This window comes from Sinocyclocheilus anshuiensis, unplaced genomic scaffold (genome assembly GCF_001515605.1).
Source record: "Sinocyclocheilus anshuiensis isolate Anshui unplaced genomic scaffold, SAMN03320099.WGS_v1.1 scaffold513, whole genome shotgun sequence".
NCBI classification, from domain to species: domain Eukaryota; kingdom Metazoa; phylum Chordata; class Actinopteri; order Cypriniformes; family Cyprinidae; genus Sinocyclocheilus; species Sinocyclocheilus anshuiensis.
This window is the reverse complement of record NW_015537972.1, coordinates 1,090,068-1,114,696: the sequence shown is the minus strand read 5'-3', so window position 1 is coordinate 1,114,696 and position 24,629 is coordinate 1,090,068. Positions and strand designations below refer to the sequence as shown.

Sequence of the window (24,629 nt, the reverse complement as noted above, 5' to 3'; positions counted from 1 at the left end):
CGTCACGATGTGGGAAGATTTGCATAACGCCGCCCAAATGTTCACGCAAAGAAAGAAGGCGTAACTTTTTTTTCTCTCTGTAATATTGTTGTTGCCGCCGCCGCCATGTCGTGAAGGCGCTGTGTGTTTCGTTGTGAAAGCGAAACTACGAAAACTACTACTACGATATCCGCTTCGTCATGCCTGGAGCTGATCCGTGCTGGTCGCTGAGGAAATACTTCAACTTCGCGCTGTCAATCGCCGGATCGGCTTTCACCGTGGACGAAGCGGAGTCCAGCCCGGGGCCGTCACATGTGGTTGCCGCAAGCCCACCGGATGCTCCTTCGTCGGATCTGCTGGCCACGCCGTTGTCAAGCCCGCCCGCCTGCTGCCGCTCACTCAAGTATTCGGCCAATCACAACGCACTGGATAGCTGGCCAATCAGAGTTGTTACCCGAATGATCCACAGCTGTGTTTTTTGTTTAGTGATGGTTGTTCATGAGTCCCTTGTTTGTCGTGAACAGTTAAACTTCCTGCTGTTCTTCAGAAAAATCCTTCAGGTCCCACAAATTCTTTGGTTTCTAACCCTTTCCAACAATGACTGTATGATTTTGAGATCCATGATCATCTTTTCACACTGAGGACAACTGAGGGACTCGTATGCATTACAAAAGGTTCAAGGTTCGTTTTTCCTTCTGGAGCATCAGTTAGCATTTGAACTTCAGGTGCTCACTGATGCTCCAGAAGGAAAAACGATGCATTAAGAGCCAGGGGAGGGGGTGAAAACGTTTTGAATTTGAAGATCAGGGTAAATTTAACTTATTTTTTCTTCTGGTAAACATGTAAATATCTACTGTAATGTCTGAAGGGCAGTACTAAATGAAAAAATATGATATTTAGGCAAAATAAGAAAAATGTACACATCTTCATTCTTTTCAAAAGTTTTCACCCCCTGAAATAATAAATGATAAATTCAACTATTATTTTCTATTGTGGACTATATGTAAACATCTTTTATGTGAAATATCTTATTCAGGTCAGCATCCATCCATCCATCCATCGGTTGGTCACAATGCGCTCTGTTAACCAATGCAGGAAATTGTCTGTCAAAATTAGTTTAATATGTTTTTGGATCTGTTTGTCACTGAACAAACTGACTGGCTTACGTTGGACTATCTATCTGTCACCAGATACTTAATGTCCTTGTAACCAGAGCATTTGAGCCCTGTTCACTGCTGTTGTTGTTTGCAGGGAATAAGATAGACCTGGCCGATAAGCGAGAAGTCCATCGGCAGCGAGCAGAGGAGTTTGCGGAGGCGCAGAGCATGCTTTATCTGGAGACCTCTGCCAAAGAATCGGACAACGTGGAGAAGCTCTTTCTGGATCTGGCCTGCAAACTGATCCGCGAGGCCAAGCAAAACACGTTGGACAACAACGACTCCACTCCCATGCCTGGAGAAGGGAAAAACATCAATTACTTGAGCTGCTGCAGCATGAACTAGTAGACTTGGCCACTCTGTCTGGCTGAGGGGGGCAACATGGATTGCATACAAAGTGGTTGTATTGTTGGTAACCACTATGTAGTTGCAGTGGTTACTGTTTTCCACTGTTGTCGAAGTCTAGTTCTTTTACCATTCTTAAATCCCTGGGTATTTTAAAACATTCTGAAAAAACACAATATCAAGATGATGCTGCTTTTAAAGGTGGGTCTGAAGCTTCGAGATGCTTTTGGCCAGAAAAAAGGGCCTTGTTATACAAAAATGCTTGCTAATAGGTCAGACAATGAGATTTTCTACACTTCTGTACAATGCAACAGTTGGGATTTCCCTGCTGACTTGAGAGCCAATGTATTTGTCATATTAGAGATTTGAAAAAGAAATGAGAATGCAGATCTTCATCAGCAATCTTACTCACTTGAAGGACTAGTTCATCCAAAAATAAGCATTCTGTCATCATTTACTTACCCTCATGTTGTTCCAAACCCATATGACTGATTTTTTCTGTGGAACTCAAAAGAAGATGTTTTGAAGAATGTTCATGAAGCTCTTTTCCAACCGAAAGTATGCAGTGACCAACGCAGTCCATATGACTTGTGCATTATATTCCAAGTCTTCTGAAGCCATATGAGGCTTACGGGTTTGGAATGACATTAGGGTGAGTAAATAATGACAGAGTTATTATTTTAGGATGAACTGCTCCTTTAAGACTCATTGCCACAAAATTGGTGTGTTGGTGTGCACATTTATTATTCGCACAAAATGCACTTCTTGATTGCTTGCGAGATTGTTTGAGGTTGCTTATGCATGCGTTTTTTTTTTTTTAAACGGAGAAGTCAATAATGCAAACAGACAGCCAGCTCCCTTAAATAATCTGTGACAGGAAGATGTGAAGTAAAACCACCATTTGTCAGGGATTCAGTTTATAAGAATATAAACTCCCCTTACTGCTTGCATGGTAGTTTGGTTGTTAATACTCAATGAAGGCCATGTCATTTTGAGAAGTCATAGCAAAAACCCAATGTGCCTCTGCCATTTGCATCCTGTCGTCATACATTACATAGCACTGGGGAATCTCATGGAGCACATGTTTGGGTCATATTTAACCCAAAAATATCACTTTAACCGGGTCGATATATTAGTTTGGACGTTTTAATTTCGTTTATTTCAAGGATGATTCTCATTAGACTCCCAGTACTGCAAAATAATACTGCCCAGACACAATTATATTTTTTAAGATTTTTATTATTTTCACTGTACAACATACAGTATACTCCCATAATGTATACACACTTTGCAGTATGTTTTTATTTTATTTTTTTGCATTACAATAATAAGAACAGAAAGGAAAAATGTCCTTAATTAAATAACTGCAAAAAATGTAATTGTTCATAAAATAAGCTTTTTTTTTTCTTTTTTTTTTAGATTTTGAGGTGAAATGCACTACCATTCAAAAGTTTGGGGTCAGTATGATTTTCTTTAAAGAAATAATTTTATTCAGCAAGGATGCATTAAATTAATGACAAATGAATTAATGACAGACATTTATTATGTTATAAATGATTTCTATTTCAAATAAATGCTGTTCTTATGAACTTTTTTTCGTATCACACTTTCCACAAAATATTAAGCAACTGTTTTCATTAACAATAATTAGAAGTATTTCTTGAGCACCAAATCAGCATCTTAAAATTGTTTCTAAAGCATAATGTGACACTGAAGAATGGAATAATGATAGTAATAATATATATTGTAATAATATTTCACAATATCAATGTTTTTACTGTAATTTGATCAAATACATTCAATCTAGGGAGAGATTTCTTTTTAAAACTAAAACAAAAATAAACTTACCGACCCCAAACTTTTGAATGGTAGCGTATGGCGTGTTCTTGGCAGGTTTCATGAGATCATCCGGTCTAGATTTTTCAGATCACAATTTTAGTTGGCTAAGCTCTAGATATTGTCCTTCAGTGTCTTTGCACATTATATGTTAAAAAGTAAACATAATGGACTCAATGTTTTAATGCACTGTCTAAAACGCTTACTTCATTCCATATTGGTAGTCCCCCCCCCGCCCCCCCCATTCTGTCCTTTTACACATTTTTGCCTATTACCAGAACTGAAGTATACCAGGATGCTTTGCTGTTAATTTAGTCCAGCTTTGGTATTGTAATAACCATAGCGATGTTTAAAGCTTTTGGCACTTGAGGGGCCGAGAGAACAGTGTGCATGCAGTTTATGTGTGAATGAGATGTATTTCATAGATGTTTCAGTGAGTTCTTGCACAAATGGTCTTTGTGTTCCAATGCATCATATTGAGAAATAGATGATGGAGTTGTTTAACGGTGTGATACAGTGTGATTCTGGTTTCGCTTGGCCTTTGTTCTGGAACTGTGTTGTGCATTTTAATGACGTTCAAACAGTTGGAACTTGTACCTCCAACCTTGGCTGTGCTGTAAGGGTTTTTGCACCCGTGTCATTACAATGGAACTGTGAATCTCCTCTTTTCAGTATTTTACTTGCTGCTACAGAGCTTTTTCTTTTTTTTCTTTTACAAAATGGATAGAATTACAACTGGTTTTAGATGCCATGTGCTTGATTCAGTGATTTTGTTTAGACTGATTTTTTTTTTTCTTGACAAAAGGTATTCACTAAAACACTAAACACTGTTTAACCTGAGGACCAATTGTTTCAGCTTTTTTGGGTGTCCATGCCAATAATGTTGCAGTATAATGCATTTTCCTCATATTTACACATAGCTGCTTATATGATATTAAGCTTTTCTATTAACATTTTATTTTAAAGTGATAACCTTTTCTAGTTTTGTATAAACTGTTTTCTTTCTATGTTACATGACGTGCCATGCACAGTATTTTCTCTGTCAGGTATTTTTGTCTAGCATTATTTTACAGATATATGCCATATTATAATGTGTTGCATTGTGTACCAATAAGACTCTAGAATTATTTCTTTTCTATGTTAAATGCCCTAATTTCCAGTATAGTATATGTACTACTAAGTGCTTACTTTTTCTGTATGGACAATGTTATTATGACCATTTCATTATGTGAAGTACAATATTCATCAAGGAATAACAGTCGTTTGTCTAGTGAAGATGAAATGCCATTCTTTGAACCCACAAGATCTGTATCCAAAGTAGATAACTACATTTATTGTTTTAGTGTGTGCTTTCAATATATAAGTTGCGATGCATTATGTGTAATACATTTATCATAAAGAGACAAACCCCATGACTGCAGCAATTCAAAGCCGTTTTCTGTGAGCAATTATCTTAAGTCTCAGCATATATAGACTGTAAGGTAATACTTTTTTTCCCAAATAAACATGGTCATGACACAAACTATATTGTAGGAGATATAAATAAATTCTTTAATAAATGAAAAAAAGCTTCTTAATTAAATAAATGCAATGAAGGTGAATTATAATAAAATAATACAAATACAACTTTAATAGACACTATCACAGACAGATTCTCATACAAGTAAATAATTGTACATGTGTTGTTTTGAAATTTTGATACATTATGTGTACTAGTATGTATATATATATATATATATATATATATATATATATATATACACACACACACATATAGATATAGATATATAGATAGACAAATATGTTAATAAATAAATGATAGGATACCATATATATTTATTATGATTTTACTAAAAATAAATGAAAATAAAGAGGAATAAAAAGAAACTACAATACCCATGAGGCATCGCGGTGATCACGTTTTTACAACACGGAAGCACGTTGCGTCGTTATATGAAGTTAACAAAACATTCCATCGACAGAAAGGAGATATAATCCATTTTGAGTGAGCACAGAGATAGATAGGCACCTTTAATAACTATTCGCACATGACGAACAGATTTATCAAGCTTACTGCATGATCATTTTATGAAATGGTCTGACATTTGAAAAATAAAAACTTGAAAGCTACGGGATTGTATATATATATATATATATATATATATATATATTAGGGCGTTACATTGCATCTCTTTTGTTTTTAATGTAGTTTTAACATTTTTGCGTTATGGAGCAACTACGAGTCATTTGACATCCTTCCTCGTTCCTCGCATGCAAATGATCCATCGCTTGGTATTTTCAGATGCACTGTGTGACGGGATTCACTCATTCAGACATGAGACAGATCAACACTGCTCTGCTCTTCTTCCTCCTCATCCTCAGCTGTAATGCACTGGGGCTCAAACCACAGCTCTTAGGCAGACACACAGCCCAAACCAACTCTCAGCACACATCTGTCTCGTACAAAACTTTCTATTTTGATCAACAGGTAAGCGTCTTACTTCTTTGCTTCTCTTACCTGGCTGTTCTTGGCCATAAGAAATCCATGTCAAGATATCAATTTGTTTACATTGATTAGATTTTTTTTTTTTTTTTAATGTAATTTTTTGATAACCAATATGCATTTATCTCATTTAAGCTTTTACACAAAAAAAAAAAAAATATATATATATATATATTAAAACAAACAGACTAAAATAATACAATTTAGACTGCAACAATAAAACATAATACCTTTTTGGTTGTTATTTTGCAAACTTAAATAAAATGGAAGTATATGCATAAAATTGTTTAAACAACAAGAATAATTATAACAGTAATTAGTTTTGTTCTTGTTATCATTGTTGTTTATTGCTTAACCCATTTTATTTATACAAAGTTACTTGTGATCTAAATGGCTGAAGAATTATTTTCATCTGTTTTGTGGTGTGGCTTAAAACAGTAGCACTTACAATGCTACATGTTTCTCGCTTGAAAATGAATGACTGTAAAAAGTACGTTTTCAGGTAATACTTACTTAATAGTAAATACAACCCACCACCAACAGTGCAAATTATCAGTGCATTCAGTAACCAATAATGCACAAAAGAGGAAATATCTGAAAAATAGTGGTTAGACCTATTACATCCTTCTCTAACCTTGATATTGTAATCAGAAACTTATGTGACAGCAACTTGTTTGTTGTCATTGATCACATTTGCAAACCATTGCCATTCCAATCAACTTGTATCAATCAGTAAGTCTTGTGATAGATCACATTGCCAGGCCTTATTTTGCAACCCACAGCAGTTTTATCTGGTTGTGGCTGCTCATTAACTTACAACTGGGCTTCCGTTTTGGATTTCCTTTATTTAATGTGTCCATAATCTGTGCTGTTCTGCTCTGTATTGTGTCTGCAGGAAATGTCCTTTTCCTTGTGGCCCCCAAAGAGTAATAGCAGATCCTTTCGCCCCTATGGGCTTGGGCCCGTGTGCAGATGCATAGCATTTGATGCTGGCAGTCTGCCCGTTTTTCACTTTATTGAACTGAAAGTGAGATCTTGAAAGTCCCTTGTTTTTGTGTGTGCGTCAGGTTTAACATGCTTTGACTAAAATACACAGTGACATTTTTCTTTCTTTAATATATAATTATTTAAATCGTGGTATGATGCTGCCAGTTGTTTAATAATTTAAGTCTCAGAAACCTTTAATCTCATTCTTAGCCTGAAGATTGGCTTAGAAATTAATCTTTTACACGCTATCTGTGGGAAAAGCTGACACAGGAAAAGCCCAGCGTCTAGTTTTGGACAAAAACAATCCTGTTAGGCTGTACTCTGAGCCTAATTACGTCTTGACCTGGTCACGCCAGAGTGAAGGCAATTGTTTCTCGGTGTCTGTTCAACTCATCCTCTGAGCCGTCAGGAAGATTAGGGGCATTTCCTGGCTTTCTTGCTCCTCATTGTCTTGGTTTTGTCCTTGTCAGCACTTAGTACGCCTTAAACGGTAGCCTTCAGTCATAGCAGCACAGACGAGGCTGTTAAAATGAGGATCTACAAAGTAGAAACTCTACAGGAAACGTAACATGGGTCTAGGATTTTACATTCCCTCTGCGCTTCATTTCACATTCCCGCTCGAGCTGAGCTGTAGTCTGTCGTTTTTTAATTCTCTTTGTTGAGCGGTTGAACAGTTGTCGAGGGGATATCCTTTCAGCATCTGTTGCTGGCTGTGGATGGAGAAATGGAGAGCACTGTTTGACAAGCAACCAAGAGCAAAGCTGTTTTCAAATTCATTAGACATAACCAATAGCACTAATGTGTACAAAATAGGGTGCAATGTTGACAAAAAATGAAATCTCAATAATTTTTTGGGCTTTCTTCAGTTCTGATACACTACTGGTTTGCAATAATTACATTTCTTTAAAGATGTTTTTGAAAGTAGTCTCTTGTGCTCAGACAGACTGCATTTATTTGATAAAAAAAACAGTAAAAACGAATATTATGAAATATTATTACACTGTAAAATAAGTTTTCCGATTTTAACATATTTTAAAATGTAACATATTCCTGTGATGACAAAGCTGAATTTTGAGCAGCCATTACTTATAGTCTTTTGCAGTCATTTTGACCTCATATATTGAATGGGGCTATTCAATATTTAGAATGCAGTCATATAGTTAGACCTGCATTCTAATAGGCTATATAACGCAGTGAAAACATGCACTCTTAAGTAGGGCTGCACGATAAATCGAAATGGAATCGAGATCGCGATTCGACAGAAGCTGCGATTGTCATGCGTATCTTTCAGTGAAGCACGGTTCTGTGATCAGCAGTAAATCTCCATCCAAAGGCCAGAGGGCGCTCTCGCGCTGAAACTCCAAATACGCCTCGCAGAAGAAACCCAGCAAATGCCTATCGCTGCAGCTGAATAAACAGAAGATTCAACTGCTTTCATTGATTCAACGTGACTAATAAACACACGACTACGGCAATATATGGTTTATCTGAGTTCTTATTATTATAATTTTAATTAAAATAAAGTATATTTATAATGCAATGCCTTTATCACTGCTTAAATACTATGAAATATGTTGCGTGCCTTATTCTGTGTAAGAAGCCACATCATCTCACAGAAGGATTTATTTCAAACACTCGTCTGACGTTATGAAGTGAGTTTGGAGTAAAAATATGTTATTAAATGTGGTATTTTCACATGCTTTCAGATGGAGCAGCATTTACTTCACAGAGCCGTGGTTCACTGAGAAGCTATGCAAACAGCTGTCATTATCGCGAACGATTTCTTTGATTTCAGAATTCTGCGATTTTTTTTGCGTAACTTGTCAGTGAACTACGGCTATGTGTAGTAAATGCTGCTCCATCTGAAAGCACGTGATGATGATTTACTGCTGATTACAGAACCGGCTTTTTAAACAAAATGCGCATGACAATCGCATTCGATTAATCGTGCAACCCTACTCTTAAGGCGTGTTTTTGAAAAATAAGTGACACAATACTCAATAATTTGAGGTTGCACATCGATAAAACTAAAATTCTGTAATGATCATGGAAAATACATACCGCACACCCCTACTACAAAACTAGATGTTTACTTTCATGATGAAAACATAGAGTAAGTGCTTCTTTCTTGTACAATATTTGCTACCATGTTGCTATATATGGTCGCTAAGGGTTTCTGTGTGCTTTTTAGGGTGTTGTTATGTGGTTTCTAGGGTATTCTAAATGGTTGCTAGGCAGTTGCTTACTTGGAGAGGTATAGAATAAAGCAATAAGCCCCAAGAAGCTGTGGTTTACAGTGAATGGAACTATCTGTTTTATAACAAAGATATCTGGAAAAAAAGATATGTTCAACGTGCAGCAAATGGTATGCATATAGTACAACAATTTATTCCCTGTCATGTTTTTTGAAACCCATATGACTTTTTCCCTACAGTGAAAGTAAATGATGTAAACTTGAAATAAAGTGCATGATTCATATCATCTTTTAAAGCCTGACAGCCGCTGGTCACCATCTACTTTCATTGTTATGGTGGAATGGAACAGTGTGACATTTTTTTATAAAACTTCAACGTTTGGGTTTTCTGGAGGAAAAGTCAAACATGTAAATTCATCCACTGATTTGTTGTTCCAACCCTGTGGATACGTTTTTGTGTTGGGGTTTTAAAAGTTGTTTTTACTGCTGGAAAATGTTCACAGCTTTCCTGTAGATCAGGTTCTTGTTAAAAGAGCTTATGAAACATTTTCACATGGAAACAGGTAGGCCTAGTAAGTAGATTGATGACTCATGTTGTACATCTGCTTTGAAAGTCTGTATCAACCAGAAGAGGGTGCTGCATTTCTGAGCATAATGTGTCCATAATGTGACTCATCTAACCTCAGCAGCCAAAATCAGATGTTTTGTTTTAAAGTTATAGTACATATAGAGAACTGAATGTATAGAGTACATTCAGTTCTCGAATCCGCCATAGTCCTTTTAAAGATTATTATATAGAAGATTTCATGTAATTCACAACAGAATAAGGATATTGTATAATAAAGAAGTTATACTACCGTTCAAAATTTCAGGGTCATTAAGATTTATTTCTTCTTCTTTTTTTTTTTTTTTAAGTAATTAATACTTTTATTGAGCAAGGATGCATTAAATTAATCAAAAGTGAATGTCAAAGACATTTATAATGTTACTAAAGTTTTCTAATTCAAATATGTGCTGTTCTTTTCTTTCTATTCATCAGAAAACACTGAATAATGACTGGAATAATGGCTGCTGAAAATTCGGTTCTGCATTTCATTTTAAAATTAAATGTGAAATATGTGAAAATGCTGATATTTATACATTTATTGTAAACTATGTTTTTAAAAGTATGAATCATTTATGTATTATTATATTAATAATAGTATTATATCATTTATCAAGAAAATGTATGTACTTTTATGATTAAAATATTGTAAATATGTTTTTTTAAGTGGAAATGAGTAGGCTTATAAATTATGTAAAAAGGCCATTTTCTAGAGCTTGAGATGTAACGGCTTACACAGAAAATAACTCACTAAAGCACGTGAATATAGCTGACACTCATTTGACCTGCAGCCAGGCTCTGACTGCTGTTGAATGAATGTAACTGTGAGTCCTTTTGCTGTCACTGGCTCATAAAATTCCTGCCTCTTTTGTTGCCAACGGGAGGGTATTTACAAAAAAAAACAAAACACTAGAGAGAACATTCTTTATTAAGTGTTGGGTGGGATTCAGAAGAGTGAGAACTGTTAAGAGCTGCAACGTTGCAGCTCTGGCAACAAGTTTTAACATTCTTTTGACTTCTTCCTTCAAACTTGGAGAATTTATGGAAATGTAGAAGACAGTGAACGGCCCCTGGACTGGGTGAATGGATATTACAATTCTGCTCAAAGCGGAACTAATGTGGCATCCCTGACGCTGGCACTAGATTTTAATACAAATTGAGGCTAATTATCCCTCCATCCTGCTCCGAGGTTTTACGCTCAACTATACGAGATGGCTGAAGGCCAGAAGATTGAGGAGAACACCCAGAAATAAAGACAGTCTAGTATCGTTACTGTACATTTACATTAAGTGTAGACAGGGGTGTATCAACATTGTAACTGTCTATGGTTAAAACAGCAGCAGAACAACATTAAGAAAGGAATAATTCACCCCAAAATTACAGTTTGCAGAAAATTTACTTGCCTTCATGTATATGTTACACCTAATATGTATTTGAGTTTGTTTTTTCGTCGGAACAGATTAAGTCACTTGCACACCAATGGATCCTCTGCAGTGAATGGGTGCCATCAGAATAAAATCATCACAATAAAAGTAATCCACACAACTCCAGTCCATCAATTAATGTCTTGTAATGACAATCGTTTGTAATAAGCAAATCCAACTTCAAACTGTTGCTTCTGGCTAAAATATGAGTCCTCTATCCATATCTCCAGTGAAAGTAATCTTGTCTGAATCAGGGGAGAAATATGCACAGATCAAGTTTACAAGTGAAAACAACCCAAATCAATTCTAAACAAATGTGTTGGTGGATTTTGATGTGAGAGGACAACAGGGGATGGACTTTTTCACTGGAGGAAGCATTGCAATGGATTATGAACTCATATTTTGGCTAGGAGCAAAGGTTTAAATTTAAAATGTCTTGATGGATTTGAACTCTCATTCTGACAACACCCATTAATTGCAGAGGATTTATTAGTGAGCAAGTGTACTGTACGCAATGCTAAAATTTCTCCAAATGACACTATGCCATTAAATTAAATTCATTTTAATGAAAAAATTAAATATTTCCTTTGTTTACGTTCTTTCTTTCTTTTATTACAGATTGACCATTTTGGCTTTTTGGAGAATGGCACATTCAAACAGAGGTATCTTCTTAATGACCAGCACTGGCACAAGGAAGGAGGCCCAATCCTGTTTTACACGGGCAATGAAGGAGACATCACATGGTTCTGTAACAACACTGTAAATATGCATTTTATATATATATATATATATATTTATATATATTTGATTGGAAGAAATGGCAGAAAAAACTTCTATAGAGATATTTTGAGATATATAGATATTTTGGATCTATAGATATTTTGGAACCGACAAAACTACCACTTCTGTTAATTAAATAAAAAAAGTAGGAGAGGTTCCGTAAAAATCACATTTCATTTTCTCCACAGGGTAATTTTTTATAATGTATTTTAGGAATGATCTGTAAACCTTTTGAAGAACCTTTTGAAGCACCTTTATTTTTAAGAGTGTACTGTGAGTTTCAAAGTTGTTAATTGATATTATATATGCTTTTGTTAAAGCCATCAGCCCACATTTCAACTGATTTTTTTAAATAATCATGTTCAACAGTGGATTTCTAAAACTAGATGGGGAAAAATACTTCTGAAACCAGGCCACTGAAAAAGTGGACATGCGTTGTTGCACTCTATTCTGTTTGGTGCTGCAGAAATTATGAGCTTCACTTTTAACAGTTGAAGATAATAATAAACACAGTGTTTGTAGATAATCACTATCAGCATTATTTACTTCATATTTATAGCATTATGATTATGAAAAATACTGATACAAAATTCAAACTTTGCCATCCAGAGGAAAAATATATTGTAAAAGTATAAAATTTAGTTACTGTGCTAACCCTTAGTCCAAATGGAAGCTTGATATCTCAACCTCTTCTTTTTCCCAAGGGTTTCATGTGGGATGCAGCAGAAGAGCTAGGAGCCTTGCTGGTTTTTGCTGAACATCGCTACTATGGAGAGTCAATGCCGTTCGGTGAAGAGTCTTACAGCGTGAGTCCATACTGCTGCTCATGTCGAGCGGTAAGGGTCATTTAGCTAACACTGTCCTTGACCTTCTGGGCTTGTCTTTCCTTTTCTACAGAATGCAAAGTATCTGAACTACCTGACCTCAGAACAGGCTTTAGCTGACTTTGCAGTGCTCATCAAAGCTCTGAAAAAAACCCTGCCTGGAGCTCAGAAGAGTTCAGTCATCGCCATTGGCGGCTCCTACGGCGGGATGCTGGCGGCCTGGCTGAGGATGAAGTATCCCAGTGCAGTTGTAGGGTGAGTGTTTGTTCATGTTACCTATGTGTATCAGAATATTAAAAGCAAATATAAATAAAAAAAATACTTTATACTTAAAATTATATTCAATACTGTTTATACCAATAAACATAATTTTATGAAATTATCGTTACAAATTTAAATAACATATTTTAAAATGCACTTTATTCCTGTGATGGCAGAGCTAAATTTTCAGCACCCTTAACTCCAATCTTCAGTGTCACATGATCCTTCAGAAATCGTTCTAATATGCTAATTTGCTAATTTTATTATTATCAACGTTGAAAACATTTGTTCTGCTTAATGTTTTTTCTTTTGAACTTTTGATTTTTTGATTAGTCAAAAGTTCAAAATAACAGCCTTAACTTCAAATAGTAATCATTTGTAACATTTTGTAATTTGATCTTGTTCTTACTGACCCCAAAATTTGTAAACCCAAGCATACATACATACACTCATAAATATGTACATATATATGCACACACTGTGGGCCAATTTGACTAAACAGGGCAAATTAGCGTGAGAGCGCAATTCCAAAACCGCGCCGATGGGCGTGGAAATGTATGCAGGTGATTTACTAACAACACACAAATTAAAGAACACCGACGCAACATCTAATTTACATATCGACCAATGCAATATACCAAGCGCAGCACAAATTAGAGCAGTCGCAAATAAATAAATAAATAAGCCACAGTAGGCTACGTTGAAAAGAACTGGAGGCCAAAAAATGAAGGATTGCAAGAAGTTTTGATAGAGCTGGTATTGCGTGACTCCTAGATGAGGGTTCCAAGTTGTCTTTTATTTCCTGAAGCAAATTAAAAATAACATGGCTTGGCAAACGATATGTTCGGATAATGTGTTCTTCTGGCATTCCAAATAAATTAATACATAAAATCCTCTCCCTTCTACCACGCGCTCTCTGTTCTCTGCGGTGCCTCCAACAATTGCAGCCATTTCAAGGGCAAAATAGTTTAAGACATGCTTTTTTTGGGCCTTAAAGGGATAGTTGACCCACAAATGAAAATTCTGTCATTAATTACTCACCCTCATGTCGTTCTAAACCCGTAAGACCTTCGTTCATCTTCAGAACACAAATTAAGATATTTTTTATGAATTCTGAGAGCCCTCTGTCCCTCCCATAGACAGCAATGTAATTACCACGATCAAGGTCCAGAAACGTAGCAAGGAGATCGGTAAAATAATCCATGTGACATCAGGGATTCAACAGAAATTTTACGAAGCTACATGAATACTTTTTGTACACAAAGAAAACAAAAATAACGACTTTATTCAACAATTCGTCTCCTCCACGTCACCCTGGCGCCATTTTGGAGAATATCCACTGAACACAAACAGCGTATGCTATTCTGTGTCAGCTGCGTCACGCGGATACGTTATTTTTGTTCAAATCAAAGCATAAACAACGTAGAAAATTTATCCGCGTGACGCAGTTGCGTCTGTGTTCTGACGAATTGTTGAATAAAGTTATTAAGTTATATTAAGTTAAGTTATCGTTATTTTTGTTTTCTTTGCGTACAAAAAATATCGTAGCTTCGTAAAATTACAGTTGAACCCCTGATGTCTCATGGATTATTTTACCGATCTCCTTGCTACGTTTCTGGACCTTGATCGTGGTAATTACATTGCTGTCTATGGGAGGGTCAGAGAGCTCTCAGATTTCATCAAAAATATCTTAATTTGTGTTCCAAAGATGAACGGAGGTCTTACGGATTTAGAACGGCACGAGGGTGAGTAATTAATGACAGAATTTTCATTTTTGGGTGAACTAACCCTTTAAATAATGGCGCAGATGCCAGTAATTTGACGAACGCAAACGTTAGTAAAACGCATTGCGTGATTCATTTGAATACTCTCCTCCTATAAATTTTGCGTCTGAAAGGGAAACTCCTACAAATGCATATTCAATAAGGTCAGCCGCAAAAATAACTGTGTCCACGCCTTTTCAGCGCTAATTCATCACTGCGCATCTTTAGTAAAACCTGACAGTACAATTGTAATGCCAAAAGACGGTTTGCGCTGGCGCAAGCTGTTAGTAAAACTGGCCATAAATGGATAATATGGACAAACTGGGACACACCTAATTATTGAATTCAGGTGTTTCAATCAGACCTATTGCCACAGGTATATGAAATCAAGCATCTAGATACAGTCTGCATTTACAAACATTTGTGAGAAAAAAATTTTGTTCTTTGTAGCTCAGTGTATTCAAGCATGGTACTGTGATATGTGGCCACCTTTGCAGTAAGTTTCTGAAATGTTATCCCTGCTAGATATTCAGTGGTCAACTGTAAGTGGCATTATTGGAAAGTGAAAACGTTTAGAAACAGCAGCAACTTAGTCACGAAGCAGAAGACCATGTAAAGTCCCAGAGTGGGGTCACTGAGTGCTTACATTTGAAAGACGTGGGAATTCTCGTCCCTTGTGCAGCACTCTTTCTACATTTTCTTTTTTAATGTTAGAGGCTTCTTGCAGTAAGTTTCTGAAATGTTATCCCTGCTAGATATTCAGTGGTCAACTGTAAGTGGCATTATTGGAAAGTGAAAACGTTTAGAAACAGCAGCAACTTAGTCACGAAGCAGAAGACCATGTAAAGTCCCAGAGCGGGGTCACTGAGTGCTTAAATTTGAAAGACGTGGGATTCTCGTCCCTTGTGCAACTCTCTTTCTACATTTTATTTTTTAATGTTAGAGGCTTCTGTTTGAGAGACAGAATCTCTAAATCATAACAAAACTGGCTAGTGCCTGCCACGGTTGATTTTCACTCTCGTTTGGCAGGTTGGTGTGTATTAGTCTCAAGATGATATTGCAAACATTTAATAAGTGCTTAAAGGTCACTGCTAGTGTAGTTTATATCTAAATGTGAAATATTAGTCTATTAAAATGCATAAGTACAGCATACATATCCATACTTAATGGAGTATGATGCCTAGAAACTGAATAATAGGCCTATCTTATATTTAGAGTGCCATGGGATTCTAGAAGAGTAAAATGCTAAACAGTAGTGTGTAACCATGTGTTTAATTAAGGAAGGTGATGTAATTCAGCAGAGAAGTTCATGATTATTGGTTGATTTTTCTACTGTGAAATGGAATGATCAGTGAGTGTGACCTTCTGGTGTTTTCAGTGCTCTTGCCGCGTCCGCTCCCATCTGGCAGTTCATTGTGCCGTGTGGAGAGTTTTACAAAGTGGTCACCCATGACTTCACCATCAGTGGCACCAACTGTAGCAGCAACATCAGGATGTCATGGGCGGCTATTGACAGGGTCTCCGCAACAGGTTGGTTAATGTGATTGCTATGCTGCTTTGCCCCTCGTTAAAAATATATATTTTTTTTGTGATCATGTCATGTGTAGATAGATAATATTGTTGACAATGTTCGGAAGATGTGGTACTGATTACAAAAGACACAATTAAAATGAGAATCAATAATATAATCTTTTATTTCCTATTTACGAAACTTAATATGATCACGTATTATCTAGTAATTTTTGTTGTTGTTGTAAAACAAGAAAACCCTGAATGAAAAGAGAAAAAAGGGAAATCTTTCTTAAACACCAAATAGGTAATCAGTCTGTAATTAAAAAAAAAAATAAATACATACAAAAATCTCTGTAATCTAATTATGTGTATATAAATTCCAAGGACTTGATTTTTGTTTTGCTGATTTTGATCATCTTATTATGTAGTCCAGATTATCTGTACTCCTTTACTAGCCAACACTGATTGTTGAAGGATTTTGTTCTAAACCCATGTTCATTTGTGACTCTTCATTGTTTTGTACCAACTCTCTTTTTGAAGCTTATGGGTTTTCTTGGACTCATTTGATCAGCTTTTCTTTTATAGGTGAGGGTCTGCAGTGGCTGTCTCAGGAGTTTGGACTGTGTAATCCTTTAAAGACTCCAGACGAAGTGTATGGCTTCAAGGCTTGGCTGCAGGAAACCTGGGTGAATTTAGCCATGGTGGATTATCCATATGAAGCTAACTTCCTCCAACCACTTCCAGCCTGGCCTGTTAAGGTACGATAAGTTCACTTCCAAGGTTTCCCTTACAGAACATACTGTGGCACACACCTTCTGATAAAGTTCATACCTTGAAAGCACTGATGGAAATGTCTGCCAGGTGCCATATCATGTTGAAGAATTATTACCAAATGTATATACCATGGGACAGTGTTTACATGATACACTGATTATTTATGTATTTATTTCAGAACACTAGAACTGAACTTTTCCTATAATTTTTAAATAAATGGCATGTTTTTTCTGTAAATTGTGACTATGAAGTGGCAAAAATGACGAAAAAAAAATCTTACATGGTCTAGAATTAAGTATGACACACTTTACAAGAAAAATGAATGAGTAAAACACAACAAAAGTCATTAACGATAAAATTCTACTTTAGCAGTTGGATTTCACAGCTAGTCGGTATGAATCATTCTCGCTGAATGATTTCCTCATTAATGCTGACTCACGTCTGATAATAAGTCAGTTGTTGTACCCATTTACATCAGTATGCAAATAGCTTCATTCATATTCATAAAGCTTCTGTTTTCTTTCACCCTCAGAACTGAGCTTTTGTTCAGGTTTTTGTTCGGTTTTGGTTAGAGAGTGGCGTGGACAGAAAACATGTTTATTGTCAGGACTCCTGAGGCATCCGTATTTTCATTCATTGAATCTATCTGACAAAGCAAAGGGAAATGAATATGAAGAGCCCTAGTGTGCATGACAAGAAAGTAATATAAGCTCTTCTCCTAAAGCTAATGAGCTGCCGACCTAGAGAACATTTTAAAATTAAACTGTATTGCCATGTGCAACACATTTTACATCCATATTTGACATATTTCAGAGTGATAGTAATTAACAAGCAAAATGAAAAAATAAAAATCATTAAATCGTGAAGAGTCTGCATTACATGCAATATGAAGCCAGATTGAACACTAGTTTGCTAAAGCAATGCCTAAATAGCTATTTGTCGATTGATTAACATTATCCAATCAAGGCAATTCAGTAGGTTTTGGAACAAAGATAGAGTTGGCAGTGTGAAATTTGAATCACAAAAGCTTTAGTTTTGATTCAATTGTTTAATCGTTTTGTTATTTTATTTAGAAGCTTTTAGGTAAATTACCTTTTTTTTTTTTTGTTGGTAACTGTAGCTTATTTCTAGCAAGTATGAATATGGAGACTTTGCAGACTTTGCAAAAGCTCAGATGGTTCACTCTTGAGTAGTCCCCCCCCCCCCCCTTAAATCTGGTAATGAGGGGTTGCATACTATGGGTGGTTAAAGCAGTTTAGGCAGCGGGTGCAAAGAGGAGGCGTTTTAATGACAAAGCTAATGTGATTATGTGAGAGACTGAGAGAAGGGGGTATTGAAGGCTTAGGAGTGGGAAATCTGTTGCTGGAGATAAATGTATAAGCCTAATCCCATCTGAAAAGTAGAGAGAAGGTGCTTTGGGCAGCCTCTGCTGGTTTTGTCATAGTATAAATCTCTGCTCGGACATGCGTGTAGCTTATCTTGCATGCAGACCACCATTTCGGAAGAAAAGGTTAGCAACAACCTTCTCAAACCCACTTAAAGTCAGACATGACAGATATCATCCCGTGTTGCATGATAAAATAAATTCTACTATACCAGTTTAATGTGTAGCGATAACTATGAGTAAAATTGTGGTCAATTACCGTTGCATGGTGAAATTATTTTGAAGTCATATCATTAGGAATTGGTGGGAGTTTCACATAAATACTTCACACTAAAATCACACACTTGCTTCCTCCTGAATAAGCATTAAGAGATTCATTAATTCTGGCTGCATCAGAACGCAAACTTGTTACTTTGTGGACTGATTTCATATGCTCTAAAACGTGTTTTGTTTTTCTATGCAAATTGTATTTAAGTTCACTATGTTCAATACGTCAAGCATCCATATTGTTGAAAGTTTCGCAAAGGATTCACGTTGTTCAAGGGATTTTTTGCGTTTACCATTAAAAAGCTTATTACACACTATTGAGAACGGACTGCAGTGACTGTGAAATTTTGCAAATAAATTGCTAATGTGTTCGCACCTCAAGTCAACACTTTGGCGCTTATTGTTATTTTGAGTATTCTGACAAGTAAACATTGGCTGAACCAAAGGTATGCTAGAAGTGCAAAGTTTCATACTTCATCTGGGCAAAAACAGCTTCACCAAGCAACATCTCTATGACCAGAATTTTTGGTAACACTTTAGTATAGGGACCAATTTTCTTGCAATTCACTTGTTACTTATTAGCATGTCTATTATTAACAAATTAGTACTTATAAAGCACATATTGCGCATGACCATATTTTACATCCCTAATCCTACCCGATACCTAAACTTAACTACTACCTTACTAATTATTAATAAGCAGAAAATTAGGAGTTTATTGAGTCAAAAGTCGTAGTTAATAGTTTGTTTATAGTGAGAACTGGACCTTAAAATAAAATGTGACCGAATTTTTTTACGCGCAAGTATGGAAATGCAGACGTGAACAATTAGCGAACAGTACTTAATTTGGTGTTACCTTAGAATGTTTAAGCCAACAAATCAAATTTGTTATTATTCTGGTAGCTAGCTTAATTATATAATTTAGAAAACATAAAAATTATTTACCATCTGACAGTTTGCTTTGAAGTCCCGATGAAACGAAAGTAGCGACAAATCTTTTTTTTTTTTGTATTGTGACGAACATCTGAGTGTAATGGATTATTGAAAAAGAAGAAAAAATGTAGGTTGTTGACTTGGTTCTATCCATTGTTTATAATTGGATTTGGAGTTGTTGGCATTGCACTCAAAAATGAATGTGAACTTGCAGTCGATTGTGAAGGGACAGGTTTAAACCAGAAAAGTTTCTGACATGTATTTACAAATTATATAAATTTCATTTCATGCCAACATTAAAGGGTTAGTTCACCCAAAAATGAAAATTAGCCTGTGTTTTACTCACCCTCAAAGCATCCTAGGTGTATATGACTTTCTTTTTTCAGAAGAATCCAATCGGAGTTATATTAAAAATAGTTTTGGCCCCTCCAAGCCTTACAATGGGGATAAGCGGGTGCTTTTTGTTAACAATCCAGAAGACGTGAAATAAAGTGCCCGCATCCGTAATAAAACGTCCCTCACACGGCTCTGGGGGGTGAATAAAGGCCTCCTATAGCGAATCCATGCATTTTTGTAAGATAAATATCCATATTTCAAACATAATAAACACTTTTTTCTCACTTCCGCTGACTGTGGTACGCGGAAGACGTTCTGGCGGATGACGTAGGATGTCGGCATTGCGTGATTAGTGACGAACGCGGAGAGAGAACAAAACAAAATGCCGGTCACAAATTAGAAGTATAAAACAAGGATTTGTAAAGAAAAATGATATAAGCCAAGAGGAGACTGGTTTTCCTTCGCTAAAGTAAGGAAACTTTGTTTCCTTTGCTCCTGCATATCTCAGAGGCACGCGCACGACGCTGACATCCTACGTCATCCGCCGGAACGTCTCGCACGTACAACAGTCAGCGGAAGTGAGAAAAAATTGTTTATTACGTTTGAAATATGGATATTTATCTTACAAAAATGCATGGATTCGCTACAGGAGGCCTTTATTCACCTCCCGGAGCCGTGTGAGGCACGTTTTATTACGGATGCGCGCACTTTATTTCACGTCTTCTGGACTGTTGACAAAAAGCACCCGCTTACCCCCATTGAAAGGCTTGGAGGGGCCAGGACAATTTTTAATATAACTCCGATTGGATTCGTCTGAAAGAAGAAAGTCATATACACCTGGGCTGCGTTCCAGTTCACTTTTAGACATGCACTCGCAAACTTCCCTAAGCACTTACCCTCGGGGGAATCCCCTCCGCCATTTTGAACATACCCTCGACCCCTCGATTTTGACCGAGGGAGCGAGTCTGCTTCATATGCACACTTCAGGCCGCTCTGTAGACCACAATGCAACACGACTATGACATCATCGCAGAACGCGTTTAATTTATCCCCACCAAAAACAACTCTATAATATATAAATGAATTTTTTTTACATTTATAACAGCCCAAGCATATCTGTATACATATAGAATGCTGCACCAAACAAATTCGTAAGGGGAAACATGTAAACAATAAACCAACTCCATAGTGGATTCTAAGTGATCAAGGGCTTAGGACGTTCCAGTTCAGCCCATTCCAAGGGTTCCACCAGTATTGGGCACTCGTGCAACGTAATCAATGACGTACATCCGAGTAAACGAGACGGAGGGAAGTTAGCGAGTGAAGGGCATAAAAAAAGTGAATTGGAACGCAGCCCTAGGATGCCTTGAGGGTGAGTACATTACAGGCTAATTTTCATTTTTGGGTGAACTAACCCTTTAATTCTCTCTATAGTGCCCCTTGTGGCAGTACTGACATTGCAACAAATATTTGCAATACTGCATGACTGAGGTCCAATCCTATTTATGTGGAGCCATTTTCCATAGATAACTGCATAGCTTGATATGTTTGTCAAGATTTCTTTGAAACATTCTTACTTTGTTCCAGCTTGACGGTGATAAATTCCACTCCAGCAGAATTCCATTCCACTCAATTTCACATGCAAATCGGATGTGCCTTTGTTATGCAATAAAGCAGAACCATTGTCATCTCTCTGAACATAAAGCCAGCTGTTTGCTCTGTGATTTACATGTGTTTTTCTGATTCTCAGGTGGTCTGCAAAAATCTTAATTTTAATACCGGCGTATCAGACAAACAGCTGTTGAATGGTATCTCTCAAGCCGTAAGGGTGTACTACAATTACACGGGAGATGCAGTCTGTCTCAACACCTCACAAACCGCTACTGGGAATCTGGGCTTCCTTGGTTGGTTCTACCAGGTAAAATATTAAAATGTTTGGACGTTTGACTCTATTTGGTCACATTTATTAATATAAGTCATTGCACTCTGCTTTATTTTGATTCACATGTTGAAGAATTATGATGCTGTTATTTTACATACATAGGAATAAATTATGGATGGAAGCAGTTGAGCTCCAAAAATGACAATGACTATGAGCGGTTTTTTATTCTTCCAAATTTCAAATGTCACATGATAGGTATGACTTAAAAACTGACCAACATTGAAATTGTTATTGACAGAAAATTGCTTGGACATCTTTGGTCTGTTAGGACACACTTGTTCATGCACCCCATGATGTGGTGTAATATTTGCAGAGCTGTACAGAGATGGTAATGCCAATGTGCACAGACGGCGTCGCTGACATGTTTGAGCCACAGCCATGGAACTTCCAGGCTTTCTCCGACGAGTGCTACAACCAGTTTGGAGTGCGGCCACGGGAAGACTGGGCAGAAATTGTGTACGGTGGGAGAAACATAAGTGCTCACAGCAACATCATCTTCAGGTAGGACCTTTTGTGTTTGTATAATATAAAGCACTGCCTTAATTTTTCCACTTCATACCATAATTAAGGTTTAGATATTGGTTCTGTTCCAAAAGTCTTGCGGTCTAGTGCCGATATAGGTAGCTATTTTTTCTAAGGCAACATCTTATATACGTATAGCCTTCTCAACAAAGCATAGCCTACATTAGATGGTGCCTCAAAATGTGGGCATCACAAGGTATTTTAGAAAGTTTTGAACAACTTTCCTGTTAGGTGTCTATATATGCCAGCTTATAAGGTTTTATAAGTAGGCAGCTCCCTGGGTTTTGGAACAGAGCTAACAGAGATTTTTTATACTATCAGTGAACAACGGCTCTGTGTAGTTAATGCTGCTCAAGAACCGGCTTTACTGATAAGATGCGCGTTAAATATCGCATGCGATTAATCGTGCAGCCCTAACTATAATTGAAACGTTCCATTTATATGTTCTAGTTGGGGTAGATGTACTGCATTTAGTGATACTATGAGACCTGAATGTGTGTCGTCTTTTTCAGTAATGGAAATCTTGATCCATGGATGAGCGGTGGAGTGACCAGAAGTCTTTCAGAATCTCTGGTTGCCATTATGATTGATGGAGGTGCTCACCACCTCGATCTGCGCTACAACAGCGAGTTTGACCCAGAGTCAGTTATCAAAACACGGGCGCTAGAAGTACGCTACTTCAAGCAGTGGATCAAACAGGCAGCAACTACCCAATGATATGGAATCAAGATCATTGAAATGAAACCAAGACAGTAAGAGAAACAAAATGAACTATGTCTGTTTGCTATGTGCCAAAGTTAGTGGTTTCTTCCTTGGTACTTAACTGAAAAAAAGTTTTTTTGGGGTCATGGTTGATCATAATGTTTTAGGGTTTTTTGGTGCAAAACAAGAATGTTCAGTAGGTTTTTCTGAGAAAATTGAGGAACTGAAAGTGTCAGAAAACACCAAATGCAAAACCACTCAGGGGAAGTGTCCTTTGCCAAAGTCTCAGTGTTTAATTGTAGCTATAAAAATCATACGTTCACAGCTATGGTTTTTAACTAAAGTATGCTACATTTTAAAGGGGATAGTTCACCAGAAATTAAAATTCTCTCATTTATTTACCTTCATTTCCTTTTAAACTTACCTGATTTTTTTTTCTTCCATGAAAAAAAAGTCCATATGACTTGTGTACCATATTTGCTGTTCTGCATTTTTCTAATGTTATGTGTTGTGATTGGTTACTAGACATGCAAGAACCATCTTAGCATTTGAAAACCACAGTAAAGCGGTGAAAGCAAATGTATATTTTGATATGTTTTCAATTTTTTCAAAGTAGAATTTTTTACTATTCCTTTTATTTAATTGAAACACATTTTAGCAAAAAAAATTCTACTACTTAGAACTCAACCAGTTTGAAATAGTCACTGAAATTAGCTGGATCTAATATCAGTGATTGTTATTTTCATTGTCTATACATAATCACCACAAGTCTTCAGTTTTCTGAACAAACTGTGTACTCTTCTGGTTGTACTATTGTTATTTTCTTAATTTTGCACACCTTTTTTTTAATGGAAATAATGATGAATGAATAACAGAATAAATGCACATGAATGGAAGCAACTGTACATGTCCCATTTCCTGTTACTCCTCCATTGCTGCTCCAGTGTGATTTAATGAAAACCTAAAGACAGACAATGAGCAATAAAGTAGCTAGCGGGAGGCACGCGGTGTAAAACACAGAGATTGTGCCCCATGCGGGGACCTGCATTCACTTACTGGCAGCTCCTGCTTCTCTAAATTGCGGTACGTAGACGTCATGTGCTCTGTGCTGAGCTGCCTCCTGCTAATATTATTATTAATATCACAGCCAGAGTGCAGAGCAGGTTGTTTTGTGGGGTTGGGGGAAGGTCAGGAGGAGGAATAGATGAGTGTGAGGTGATGGATGATGATTTTCACTTTGTTGTTCCCTGAAATATGATCAGTTCAGTGTTTTGTGTTCATTTCCTGTTGTCTGGTTATTTTCCATGTAGTCTGAAAGTATCTTTAAAGGTAAAGTGTGTTATTTCTGTGCCACTTGTTATCGAACAGATTTAGCAAAAAGAGTGATTGTTTTCAAACATATTTCTCGAAAACTCCTCTCATCTGCCATTGGTCAGATAAATAGATAGTCCTGCCCCAAACTGACACCACTGGCTGAACCACTGTTGCTACGTCAGTCTAGTCAGGAGGCTTAAACAATGAAAAGTTTTAATAGTGCTACAAAGCCAGTATTTACACTTTTTGGGGGATTCAGCTTCTTACTTGTTGTTAGGAGAAAGTA

At 36.7% G+C, this 24,629-nt stretch overlaps 2 protein-coding genes across 3 annotated transcripts in view; both read left to right on the top strand.

The window, feature by feature from the left end:
• Positions 1–1,964, top strand: part of LOC107670675 (ras-related protein Rab-30) — a 6,141-nt gene extending 4,177 nt beyond the window's left edge. Inside the window, exon 5 of the mRNA XM_016463358.1 lies at positions 1,231–1,964. Within this exon, the coding sequence (XP_016318844.1) occupies positions 1,231–1,481 (251 nt within the window). The 3' untranslated portion in view covers positions 1,482–1,964. The remainder of the gene's footprint in view (positions 1–1,230) is intronic.
• A 3,276-nt stretch (positions 1,965–5,240) lies between these two features.
• Positions 5,241–23,925, top strand: prcp (prolylcarboxypeptidase (angiotensinase C)). 2 transcript variants are annotated; one of them, XM_016463051.1, is made up of 10 exons: positions 5,241–5,322; positions 5,620–5,805; positions 11,648–11,788; positions 12,514–12,615; positions 12,707–12,888; positions 16,036–16,187; positions 16,755–16,927; positions 21,614–21,781; positions 22,119–22,306; positions 22,840–23,925. In XM_016463051.1, the coding sequence occupies exons 2-10, from the start codon at positions 5,620–5,622 to the stop codon at positions 23,042–23,044; spliced, it is 1,497 nt and encodes a 498-aa protein (XP_016318537.1). In that variant the 5' UTR covers positions 5,241–5,322; the 3' UTR covers positions 23,045–23,925. The 2 variants fall into 2 exon arrangements, with proteins under 2 accessions (XP_016318537.1, XP_016318530.1); XM_016463044.1 differs by lacking the exon at positions 5,241–5,322 and having other exon boundaries at positions 5,508–5,805.
• The last annotated feature ends 704 nt before the right edge of the window (positions 23,926–24,629 follow it).

Excerpts from the sequence above, each read along its gene's own strand:
- prcp (XM_016463051.1), top strand. The coding sequence starts at position 5,620 with ATGCACTGTGTGACGGGATTCACTCATTCAGACATGAGACAGATCAAC. Across the intron at positions 12,616-12,706 it reads TCGGTGAAGAGTCTTACAGC|AATGCAAAGTATCTGAACTA; the intron begins GTGAGTCCATAC and ends CCTTTTCTACAG. Across the intron at positions 21,782-22,118 it reads TCCTTGGTTGGTTCTACCAG|AGCTGTACAGAGATGGTAAT; the intron begins GTAAAATATTAA and ends TAATATTTGCAG.